The 13,195-nt window shown below is 44.9% G+C and overlaps 1 protein-coding gene and 1 long non-coding RNA gene across 2 annotated transcripts in view; both read right to left on the reverse strand.

The window, feature by feature from the left end:
• Nucleotides 1-6,240, reverse strand: part of LOC138786653 (zinc finger protein 850-like) — a gene marked incomplete at its 5' end in the record, with an annotated part of 58,381 nt that extends 52,141 nt beyond the window's left edge. The window contains one exon of the mRNA XM_069963631.1: nucleotides 5,478-6,240. Within this exon, the coding sequence (XP_069819732.1) occupies nucleotides 5,478-6,240 (763 nt within the window). The remainder of the gene's footprint in view (nucleotides 1-5,477) is intronic.
• Nucleotides 6,241-12,992, reverse strand: LOC138786874 (uncharacterized). The gene is made up of 5 exons (XR_011362225.1): nucleotides 12,931-12,992; nucleotides 9,606-9,722; nucleotides 8,797-9,326; nucleotides 8,496-8,700; nucleotides 6,241-6,368 (listed from the first exon to the last, which is right to left on the reverse strand). It is a non-coding gene; the product is annotated as an uncharacterized lncRNA (long non-coding RNA).
• Nucleotides 12,993-13,195: the final 203 nt, after the last annotated feature.

A 13,195-nucleotide genomic window follows, 5' to 3' on the forward strand; every position in this document is an offset into this window, starting at 1 on the left:
GCACTGGAGGTAGGCCGGCCCGCCCCCAGTGGGAGGGAATTGCCTCCCCTGTATGACGCGTGGAATTCCCTCCCCTGTGACGGCGCCGTTCGATCTGTGGGCTCAGATTAAAGAGGATGTACCTGGTGGTACATCCTCTTTAAGTCCATCGCTCTGTCCCCTGACGCTCATGGAAGCGCATCGGCCTTACCTCCCTCCCGTTCCCACTGGTAGCCGTAGCCGGTTTACATGGCCACCATGGGGGTTCTGTGATCATATTGCAGATCCCCGATGGTTACCAGACAGAGAATTCTCCCTGTGTAGCCCGGCTCCGGTGCTTACTGTTGTAGCGGGTTCCCGGCTATCACTGACAGCTGAGACCTGCCGCAGACAACACTGGCACAGCTTCTGTGTCTGTGTCATCAAAGGAACATAAATTAAGGGGGTTATCCAGCGAACAAAAACATGGCTACTTTTCCCCCCTCTCTTGTCTCCAGTTCAGGTGTGGTTTGCAATTAAGCTCCATTTACTTCAATGGTACTGAGCTCCAAATCACACCCAATCTGTTGCCTCCCTGCAGCACTCCACCATCTTCTCTTTCTTCAGGCTCTGCTGCACGAATTACGTGGGAGGAGAAAGCGGCTTCTAGTGGCTGGAGGAAGGATACCGCCTACAGCCAAAACCAGTTTGCTATATAACTATAAGCCTCATTAGGAGTGCATATAGTTAAAAGCATAGGGGGTTGGCACAAGGGTCGAGGTTTGATGTCAAGGGTGTGAAGCTTGTCTTGACTTTCAGTCAAAGTCAGGGGGAGTCCTGGCAAATGAGGACTTTTGGCAACTATTGTTATGCCCCCCACCTGCCATTTGGTATGGCCCCCTGAGGTCTGGTATGCCGATGCAGTCCAGTATGTTTTTTGCAGCATAGTACATTTCACTTCTCATTAGGGTGCCTTTACATAGGGAGATTTATCTGACAGATTATTGAAGCCAAAGCCAGGAACAGACATAAACAGGGAAAGGTCATAAAGGAAAGACTGAGATTTCTCCTCTTTTCACATACATTCCTGGTTTTGGCTTCAAAAATCTGTCAGAACACTGTGGCCGGAAAGATCATCCAGCTGGTACTTAAGAACCAGCCAGGATGATCTATGCAGAGACCGGCCGTTCCGTGACTTGGCCGGGTCACGGAACGGCCGGTCTCTTAGGTAGTGGGAACATAGCTTTACTGTGTAATGAAGGAGCTAGGCTATCGGGGCGGGCCAGCCTGGAGCAGTAAGAATCAAGGAAAAAAAAAAAGATGGATCCAGCAGGTTGTAAAAACTTCTGATACTTTATTCAAAACCGTCTAAAATCATCAGGACTCCATCAGCTACAACTGGACACGTTTTGAGCGCATGCGTTCTCTGTCACAGGTGAAGCACCATAGATTAACACTCGTTATGTTAACAATTTTACAACACCTGATGGTAGTCTGACACAATAAAAAGAATGTAACAAGGTACGAAAAACATTTCTGACATCATTTAGCCAATAATCAAAGTACATTAACATGGTATCTCATCACTATACATATCATACATATTATAGCATGGAGTCATTACAGTTCATAATGGAGCAGTTTTTCACGTCGCAAAATAAAAGCAGGAAAACTGGTATTAAGCTTAAACTGCCAAAACGCCACTAATAATCTGCGATGTGTACCGCCCCCTTCGTAGGTGTGTGAACGCCCTCTCTATACCATACAGTGGCAATTTTCTAATTCTCCATTGAGTTTTTGTAGGAAGTGCATAGACTTGTCTGATTTGTGCCTAAATCTAAATTGCGAACTACATTATTTAAGCGAATGTACCATCTTGAAAAATTTTTTCCCAGTACCTGCAAAAGTTCCCAATTCCTGTACTAGGTGCCATTTTCTGGTTGAGCACTGGGGGCAGGGACGGGGCCCCCTGATTTGACGATAACCTCTCTCCTCAGTGATGCGTTTCCATTAGAATCAAGCAGGGATACGTCACAGAGGGGAGGGGGTTATGGTCACACTGGGTGGCGCTGAGGGCAGGAACCAGGTTGCAAATTTTTTTTTTCAAAATTGGTGATGGTACATTCGCTTTCTGGATGCATGTTTTTAGTCTCGCTTCATAGAATGTGGTGACTTACTGTTAATGACGGGCTACCGCGATCGTGCCAGCGTCCGCCATAATAATGCTTTTATTTGTATAGCGCACACAGATTCCACAGTCTCCAATAGGGCTCACAATCTAAATCCACCTATCCGTATGTTTTGGGTGTGGGAGGAAACTGGAGTACCCGGAGGAAACATACAAACTCTTTGCAGATGTTGCCCTTGGTGCTGCAGTGCTGCAAGGCTACAGTGCTAACCACTGAGCCACCGTGCTGCCATTAGCCCTTTCAATGCCATTGCACTTAACTAACAGTGACCACCACAGTGTGACTGCTTGAGGTCTCCTACCTTTCTCCTGGCAGTCAGATCTCTGATCTACACATGGGGGAGAGTGATCAAACTGGTGTGAAGTAGAATTGGCCCAGTTGCCCCCAGCAACCAATCAGATTCCACTTTTTAATCTTCACAGATTCCTTGGAAAATAAAAGATGGAATCTGATTGGTTGCTAGGGGAAACTAGGCCAATTCTATTTTCCACCAGTTTGATAAATCTCCCCCATAGAGTCTGCCACAGGCAGACTCTATGCAATGATTACAGATTACACTGATAAATGCTATGCTATGGCACAGCACGAACCAATAAATGTAATAGACCCCTAGGGGAACCTAAGAAGTATAAAATAAAAAAAAACATGATATAGCCCCTCCCCCCCAGTAAAAGTGTAAATCACCCACATTCCTTATTTTATATATAAAACCTAAAATAAATAAATTATATATATTGTAGCGTGCGTAACTGTCCGATCTATTAAAATATAACAATAGTGTTCCTGTACAGTGAACGGCATGTATGAAAAAAGCGCCAGAATTGATGATTTTATGTTATATTATATATCAGAAAAAAAAAGCGATTAAAACGTCCCATCTACGCGAATATGATACCAATAACAAGTGGAGATCATGGTACAAAAAATAAGACTCCAAACAGCCCTAGGTTGAAAAATAAAATCGCTATGGCTATTAGAAGATGGATGGAAAACCAAAAAAAACGGATTGCAAAAACGCAGCGTGAACTCGAGCGTTCTCGAGCGATTACATGTTATATGTGTAAGCTCAACTATTGTTATTACTATAATGGTATGTTTGCGGTGGTTACGGTCTGCCTTTTGTTACTTAAAATTGGTTTCATATAGGTACTAGTGACTATAGTTTCTCCCATGGTTTAGAGCAATGACTGGAGCTCCGACCACCGCCGCTCTCCTTCCTCCCCCCAGCAGTGTCATCAGGCACCACCCAGGATCGGACGATCAGGTCTGTTACTGAGCGGCTTCTGGAAGGAGAGTGGTGGTGATTGGTGCTTAATGCTAAAATACGCTAGCATTGTCCAGACGCCTAAAGCAAGATTTATTTATTCTAATTCCTCCCACGTATGCCCTATGGTAACGTACCGCAGCCTGACCAACAGTGCCCTAGGGGGACTAGAAATTCGCTAAATGTTTTATCATAAAAAATAAAAGGTCTCGTCCTTGCCAGATGTACAGGAGAGGAGGGAAGTGGGGAAGAGCGCCCTATAGAAATGAATGGTAGAACCTCCAGCACACAAAGGGGTCTCCCCAGCAATGCAGAGGTGAGGGGATCAGCCTCAGCCAGAGCGACAGAGACATCCAGAGCATCACAGTCACAGATATGGCAGCCAGGCCTGGTGAGTGCTCACCAGGAGAACACACCCATAGGAATACATGGTAGAATGTTCTGGAGATGAGATTTTACCTCACAAAGATAATGTCAGTGTTTTACCATCCCTCCTCTCTCACACACACACACACACAGACCACACACCCCTCCTCTTACAGACAGACAGACAGACCACACACCCCTCCTCACACACACAGACCACACACCCCTCCTCTCACAGACAGACAGACCACACACCCCTCCTCTCACACAGACCACACACCCCTCCTCACACACACAGACCACACACCCCTCCTCTCACAGACAGACAGACCACACACCCCTCCTCTCACACAGACCACACACCCCTCCTCACACACACACACACACAGACTACACACCCTCCTCTCACACAGACCACACACCCCTCCTCTCACACACGCCTCCTCTCACACACACACAGACCACACACCCCTCCTCTCACACACGCCTCCTCTCACACACACACAGACCACACACCCCTCCTCTCACACACGCCTCCTCTCACACACACACGGACCACACACCCTCCTCTCACACACGCCTCCTCTCACACACACACAGACCACACACCCCTCCTCTCACACACACATGGACCACACACCCTCCTCTCACACACACACACACACACACACAATAATAGTTGTCGGGAAGGTATACTGAAGCCCTTAGCAACCAATAGGATTCCTACTTTCATTTTCATAGGGAGCTGGAATCTGACTGGTTGCTAAGGGTGTCTGCCTCTTGAAATCTGATTGGTTGCTAGGGGCAGCTGCCTTATTGAATCTGATTGGTTGCTAGGGGCAGAGGCCTCATCTCCCATTCTATCTTCTGCTCTTTGGGCACTTACCACAGTTTCCATAAATAACAGAGAGGGGTGACAACCTGCAGCTGATCTGACTGATCTCACTGGCATCACCAGGACCCACTAAGTTACACCGTGATCAGTCCTGACTAACAGCCGCTATGTTTGTGAGATTTTGATGTTACATTTGTACAGTGTATTGTACTCGGCTTTTAAAGACACCACCACATCTTTACGGTCTAACATTAACTTCAGTTTGGCAAAATGTCTCCAAAGAGAACTCGCTTATGGCATGACACAATGACACTTTATACACGGGTAATGATATATATACACAGATACATATACAAACAGGATATAAAGCTTCCACAAGTAACAAAAGTAGCAGAGAGCGTGCGGCAGGAACGCCGGAACACAACGGCCATTACTTCTTATGGGATTCTCTCCTAATCCCCGGAAAGCTGACGGATTGGAAAAGACTTAGAATTCTATTGGAGGAAAGAATTATTGGTGGGAAATGTTGGGATGGATCCAGCGGATATTGAGCATTAGTTTGCTGGGAGATATCTAGTTATTATTAGGAGGGAAAAGTCTTCTGGCCCTGTGACTTCTATCACCTAGATGAGATGGAAGGACTGGGATTGGAGCTGCACACTCCTCAGCCCCTATGGCCGCAGCTTTATTTCCAGCCATCACATCCGATTGGAAGAAATTATGGTTTTCCATTGATAAAAGACATAATTAAGGCGACTGTCCTGTGTGAGCTCTTTAATAACATGTTCCGCTTTTCATTTGTGAGTTCTTTGATGTTCCGTTAGAGTACACTTTTTCCTAAAACACTTCAGACATATGGGGCATATAAACGGCTTCTCCCCAGAGTGAATTTTTTGATGACAAACAAGATGTGTTTTTTGGGTAAAACATTTCCCACATTCTGAACATGAAAATGGCTTGTTCCCTGTGTGAATTTTTTGATGCTCAAGTAGATTTGATTTTGAAGTAAAACATTTCCCACAGTCTGAACATGAAAATGGCTTCTCCCCTGAGTGAATTTTTTGATGCTCGACAAGGCTTGATTTTTTTGTAAAACATTTCCCACATTCTGAACATAAAAATGGCTTCTCTCCCGTGTGAATTTTTTGATGATTAACAAGAGTTTTTCTTGTAAAAAAACATTTGCCACATTCTAAACATGGAAATGGCTTCTCCCCTGTGTGATGTCTTTGATGTGTAACAAGATATGACTTTTTAGTAAAACACTTCCCACATTCTGAACATGAAAATGGCTTTTCCCCTGTATGGACTCTTTGATGGTCAACAAGATTTTTTTTTATAGTAAAACATTTCCCACATTCTGAACATGTGAAGGGCTTCTCTCCTGTGTGAGATCTGTGATGTGTAACAAGATCGGATTTGTTAATAAAACATTTCCCACATTCCAAACACGAAAATGGCTTCTCTCCTGTGTGATTACTATAATGTCTAATAAGATGTGACTTTTTAGTAAAACACTTCCCACATTCTGAACATGAAAATGGCTTGACAGTCTGTGATGAGGCAGAAGATAGGACTGGTATATAAGGATTGGATAACAATCTGGCAACAGGATGAGATGCCAGATCTTTGCTGTGAGGGGCTGGGGGTATATCTGGGGTAACAGAATGTTCTTCATATGTATCTTGTGTGATCTGACCATCTGCTGTAATATCTGGAGATATCTGATGTCCTTCTGATCTCCGGGTACACTCAGCTGCCAAGAAGAAACTCATTCTATTAGTGAGGAGTAATATAACGGTGCGGCTTCTGCAGATATCGCTCGTCTTATTTATAGAACATCTCTAAGTGCAGCTTTCCCAGAATTCCTCCTCATTCTCCCCATCTCCCCCCCCCCCCCCCATCTGATCCCACATTCCCAGCACATTTTGTTGGCCTCCTGCTATCTTCCTCAGCTCCTCCTTATTTCCTCTGCTCTGGTATAACCTCACTACTGAGGAATCATCTCTCCCTCCATTCTGTGCTGCTGACTACCGATCCATCTCTAACCTTACTTATCCAAACTCCCGGAATGTCCGTTCTTCTCTCATCTAATCGGCCATTTCTCTTCAATCTGCATTCCGCATTTTACACAACTTAGGCTGTATTAACACGTCCACATAATTTCTAAGTATTTGCGGATCCGTAAATAGAGTACTTTGTGACCCATTAATTCCTATGGTGCAATTCACGCATCCTCTATTTTTGCGGATCCTCAATCCGCAACATAAAAACAAAGGACTGGTTGTAATGCGGTCCGCACTCGCAATATGGGCACTCCATTGGAAGTCTATGGGAGCCTCTGCATTTTGTGGAGAACACATAGGCACTCCGCAAAACCATCCGCAATTCTGTGACATCAACATTTAAGCTCCTCCTTGCTGATCTTGAATTTCATCCTTGAAAAAAAACTAACGTGTGAATGTAGCCTTAAGCTAATAAAGTCACAGATAATCTGTTAAAGACTATGGGCCGTATTACATGGTCTGATCAGTAATGTAAACAAGCGCCGATCTGCTAGATCGGCGCTCATTTACTGAGCCTATTTCAAGGCTCCATAATCGTGCAGCCAGCGTGTCATCGGAGAGGCTCGGCTGCCAGGAGAGCTTCGGGAGAATGAGAGGCGCGCCGGAAGTTCTTGAAGCCTCTCTCATTCTCCTGAAGCTATCCCGGCAGTCCAGTGTCTCCGAGCCTCTCCGATGAGACGCTCGGCTGCCCGAGGGAGGTTCGCGGATCTGTGTCTCTGGCAGTGTACGTCACACTGCCTGCGCCGGGAACGGGCCCCAGGGGAGTAAAATTTTTATTTTTTTTTTTAAATATGACCACAGGCAGGGGTTAACATTTTCCAGCGTATGAGGTGAACCCCTGACAATTTTCTTGAAATTTAGGGGTCGTCTTATATGCCCAGTCGCCTTATACACTGAAAAATACGGTATACTTCACTCTCCATGCTCCCCAATATCTTCCTGTTTTCTGCCTAGTCACAGGCTGCTCAGCCAATCAATGAACGAGACGGGACAGCGCGGTCACTTCAGAGACCGGCCCTGAAGTCCCACCAGCAGCTGCGAACAGTGGACAGAAGCCAGGAAGACAGCAAGGAGTGGGCAGAAGCACCGGGACAGGGGAGTGTGGGGAGGTATGTATATACTTTATTATTTTTGTCACATCACTAGTGTTACGCAGTCAGTGGCCAATGATTTTAGGTCAGGACCAAAAGACACAATCAGATGCTGTTCGTTGTCTTCAATACACAAAGCGATAATCTGAGGAATGAGCCTGATTCAGCAGATTACCTCTCCATCCCTAAGGATCCAATTAGACTAAGCAATTTTTAAAGATTATCGATAAACGATCACAGACGAGAGCTTTTGGGAACAAATCGTTCACCATAACAAAAAGAACGATAGTCATTAATTATGATTGTTACTAAGACTACTACTATGATCGTCTACTCCGTCTGATCCCAGCAAAAGAAGGAACGATGTGTACATTTAGCGAACGATTAAAGAACGTTTAACAGTGATTTTATGGACAGCTTAAAAGATGCGATTAATGACACCAACGATTTTTTGATTCCCGTCTGCATACACATACGTAATCATTATAATTTAAATTCGAACGATATAATGATTTTCTGCACGATATTCGTCCCTAAAAATTTTTTCAAAGAATTTCCAACTTTCTTCCTTTTTTAAAGTCAACCGTGGCCTACAGCACATTCCAAATCTACAACTTACACCTATGTCAACTTAATTACATCTATGAAAACTTAATTTTCAAAAAAAATTCACACAAAATAGTTACAGCTGATCACTGTTCTCTGCATTTACTGGTCACTACTCACCTGGGCGGTTACCTGTAGCGATGTCCTCCTTATACTGCTCATAACCCCAGAAGTCTGTCTCTTTTTTTACTGTCTTGCCTGTCGCATAAAAAGAGTATAGATCCTTCGCTGTAGTGATGTCCTCCATATACTGCTCATCACTGCTCAAATCTGTCTCTTCCTTTACTATTATGTTTATGCCGTAAATATTGTTCCCATCTTCCCCCTGATTCATAAGATTTGAGAGAAATATTGTAAAAGTCATCAGACAGGAGGAGAAGTCAGGTGGGATGTACAGATCATAGGGAACATCTCCATCTACCTGATCCTGATCCTGTGGGAGAAGAGGACGGGGACATCTCTCTGGTGCTGTTCTCTTACTGGATCTGACTGGAGGGAACACATACAGAGACTGAATTCATTCTTTCCATCCAGATAATACAGAGAGGAGGTGTGTATATAGTCCTGTCTATTACCTGCTGATGGGAGGGGCTGCTGATCCTCCAGCATCACATCCTTGTACTGATCCTTGTGTCCTTCTACATACTCCCACTCCTCCATGGAGAAATAGACCGCCACGTCCTGACACCTTATAGGAACCTGACACACACAATGATCACACAGTCATCTCCCCCACCCCTCCAGTGGTGTTACTGTATAATGTCCCAGCAATTCCAGTCTCACCTCTCCACTCAGCAGCTCCACCATCTTGTTGGTGACTTCTAGGATCTTCTCTTCATCCATTTCTTCATGTTTCATGGGCCCCGGGATTGGGCTCAGGGTTCTTCCCCATCCTTTACACACAGGGGCCCCACAGCGTCCACCAGGGGACATCTTGACTACTATGTAATCCTGTGAATGGAGAGACACATTACTATCACTCCATCCATTCCCAGAATCCCTCACCTCTCCAGTCCTATCCATCTGTTATTCCATAGATAAGAATGATGTCATGATGACATCACTCCCAGAATCCCTCACCTCTCCAGTCCTATCCATCTGTTATTCCATAGATAAGAATGAGGTCATGATGACATCACTCCCAGAATCCCTCACCTCTCCAGTCCTATCCATCTGTTATTCCATAGATAAGAATGATGTCATGATGACATCACTCCCAGAATCCCTCACCTCTCCAGTAAGCAAGAAGAGTATCTGTAGGGTGAGGTTCATTATCCTCTGAGCCATCTTGTCTCTGTCTCTCTCCATGGTTGATCTGTCGCTCTGGAGAATTATCAGTAGAGGATCCTGTATAGTATGGAAAGAAGACAAGACAATGTAACATATACAAACACTACCTTAGGAGGGTCAGGTGAAAGAGGAGTTTAAGGGGGTATTCTATTAGCGCTAGTGAAAGAATGCGCGGGGGCAGGGTATGTACAGTCCTGCAGTTTAAAAAATTACATGTGTTTTTCAGTGATGAGTTGCAGTAGATATCTCTGTAAATCCCTCCCTGATCTCTGTATACGGAAGCAAAGTTCAGGTTTGTCTGAACCGAACGTCAAACCGCACTAAAAGAGCTAAACAATTGCAGGACCGTCTGACCTTTTTTCTCAATACCTGGGAAAAATCAATAAAAAGATCCTTAGGTGGTACGATTTGCACCACCTTCCTCCTCAAAGATTTCTAGCATCTCATACTCTAGGTTCAGCAAGATAACCGATCCTCGAGAAAAGTTCTACATCTCCTTGAGGTTTCTGTGCTAGAAGTTCCAAATTCGGAAGTAGGAAAAGGGATTCATTCTCCGATTTTTCTTGTACCCAAACCATCACTGAAATGGAGACTGGTTGTAGACCCCAGATATTTCAATTGTTTTATGGTGAAAAAGAGGTTTTGCATGGAGACGATAAGATCGGTAAAATCCGTTCTCCAAAGAGGCGATTACATGGCATCACTGGACCTATATGACACCTATCTCCATATACCAATTCTAGCCTCTCACAGAAGGTTTCTCAGAATTGTAGTTCAGATAAGTCACATGAGATATCTTCAATTCAAAGTCCTGCCCTTTGGAATATGTTCTGCTCCGTTCGTTTTCAACAAGGTAGTTTCAGCCATGATGGTTGTTTTAAAGGGGTGCTCCAGCGTGGGGGCACTTTTTTTGGGGGACGTAGCGTCTCGGGCCCGCGTCAGACACCCGGAAGCGGCCGGGAACCGGGAATTGGAGCGCCGTGATGCGGGACCCGCCGCTGGAACCGGGGAGGTAAGTGGACGTCTTATTTCAGCCACCTCCTCCCCTGGTCCCCCCCAAAAAAGTGCCCCCATGCTGGAGCACCCCTTTAAGGCTACAGTGTATCAAGATCATGCCGTATCTGAACCATTGGTTGATCATGGCATTCTCTCAATAGTTCCTTATAGAGCACGTTACATTTACTCTAGACATGCTGGATTTCTCTCGTCAACAGAGAAAAATCGGAGCTGGTACCGAGGACCAGGAAGAAATTTCTAGGTTTTGAGATAAGACTCCATTTAGATGAAGCTGTACCTAACCCCTCAGAGAGTCTGATGTATCCAGAGGTGTGCTCAATTTCTCATTCCTCCTTGACAGGTGTCCTTCAGAATACTAATGAGATTCCTGGGCCTACATTCATCAGCAACAGAAGCTGTTCCTTGAACGATTGGGCAATCGAGACATCTCCAGAATGAGATTCTAACAGCGTGGAGTTAAAAATTGGAGGAACTCCATGCTGTTCATGTTCTATCAGAAAATACAAAAAAACCTCTAACCTGGTGAAGACACATAAAACATGGAGTGGACAAAGTAGACCCAGATTGGTTCATCTTAACAACACATGCCTCAGGATCAGGCTCGAGAGCGCATCTCATAGACAGGTCAGGTACATGGACAGACGCAGAGAAGGATCTTCCTTCCAATGTAAGGGAGTTAAGAGCAATACACATTGTGCTTCTTTATTTTGCCCATTTTCTCTTTCAGAGAGCAGTGAGGGTCAGAACCGACAATATGGCCTATGTAGTCTACCTTTAACAAACAGGGAGATACCAGGGAATAGATGAACATTTTTTCCTGGCCGCAAAGTTATCTGCCCTCCATATCGAAGTTATTCACGATACGCTGATAAATCGTCTCAGCCGAGGACTGACAGTCCCCAGAGACTCCAGATAGGGATTGCCGCAGATAAATCTGATGGCAACAAGAAGGAATGGCAGACACTTCAGACAACCTGGCGGGTGTAGATGCTATAACAATACCCTGGTCTTTCCACCTAGAGTACATCATTCTCCCCCAGATCTATCATACTGAGCCTGTGGATGAAAATCAGAAGGCCCAAACGTCAGTGATAATCATGCCGTTCTGGCCCAAGAGATCTTGGTTCCTCCTGTTAATGTCAGTGAGTCAGGCTGAGTTTTGGAGACTTCCCTTTATTCAGAATCAGGGAACTTAAGGGACTCTGACTTTTTAGGACCTAAAGACCTTGAGCCTGACCGCCCGGAGACTGGAAGTCCCTTATTAGGGTAATATTAAACGTGGCGTCAACGTGAACGAGTGCCAATCTGATCTGGCTCAGTAGACAAGCGCCAATCTATTACACGGCTTGATAATCATTTAGCAAGGGCTGTATATATATCATTAGCGGCCCCGGCCAGTGATTGGCTGAGTGGCCTGTAAGCTCAGATACCGCAAGCAGAAGGGAAGAAGACCGGGAGTGTGAAGAGGTAATGTATAACAGTTTATTCAATCGTTAGCCGTTGACTACGCATCACTATTACACATAGGAGGCAAATGATATTGCCGTGGGACCTAAAGAAATGATCAATCGATGATCGTTGTCCCTATTACATGGAGTGATAATCAGCCAGATCAGCCTGATTCGGACGATTATCGCTCCATATAATAGGGCCCTTAGAAACCACGGAGAAATCGCTGCCCGCTCATCTACAAATGAGGAGAGGAGTCCGATATCCATAGGAATTCACTGTTCCAGTAAGGGGCCTCTATCGTGGGGTTGACAGGTTCCCTTTAAATTACTTTATAGTAATACTCGGAAGAGGGGTGGAGGCTCTCCCTTATATACTTCCTTGGAGGGAATATGCAAATTGTTGTTTTCTATCATTAAAATATTCCTATATCCCGAAGGCTCATAGGGACGATAATACCCCATAAGTTGTTATGCAAATGGGTCTAAAGGGAAAACACATTAAGGGTATAAACCCACACACCGTATATGCAGCGTATTTACTGCTGCGATACGCAGCAAACTCGCAGCAGATTAGATCTAAATAACTGAACAGAGCATCAAATCTGTACCAACAAATCTGCTGCGTATTTGTTGCATATCTGCTGCGTATCTGCTGTGTATATGGTGTGTGGGTTTATACCCTAACGGAAAAAAATGTTCAGTACAATAAATACAGATTATTAATAACGGTTATACAGTGACTTCTATGTTCCCCAAACTACAACTAATCCCCTAATAATAATAATAATAATACTTACACAGAGAGGAGCCGTACAGGAGCCGTGTGCTTACCCTGTGCTTCCAGGACCTGCCATGATGTCACAGTCATGTGATCAGTCACTTGGAGGAGGAGGAGTCACATGATCAGGGGCTGCTGCTCAGTGTATGCAGGACTCTGCTGTGCTGGATGAGCTGAAGTGATGTGTGTGCAGCAGAGCTGTGTGTGTGATGTGTGTGGAGCAGAGCTGTGTATGTGTGTGTATTATATGCCTGAAGCAGAGCCCTGTGTGTAATTGTACATGT

Source organism: Dendropsophus ebraccatus, chromosome 3 (assembly GCF_027789765.1).
Source record: "Dendropsophus ebraccatus isolate aDenEbr1 chromosome 3, aDenEbr1.pat, whole genome shotgun sequence".
Classification (NCBI taxonomy): domain Eukaryota; kingdom Metazoa; phylum Chordata; class Amphibia; order Anura; family Hylidae; genus Dendropsophus; species Dendropsophus ebraccatus.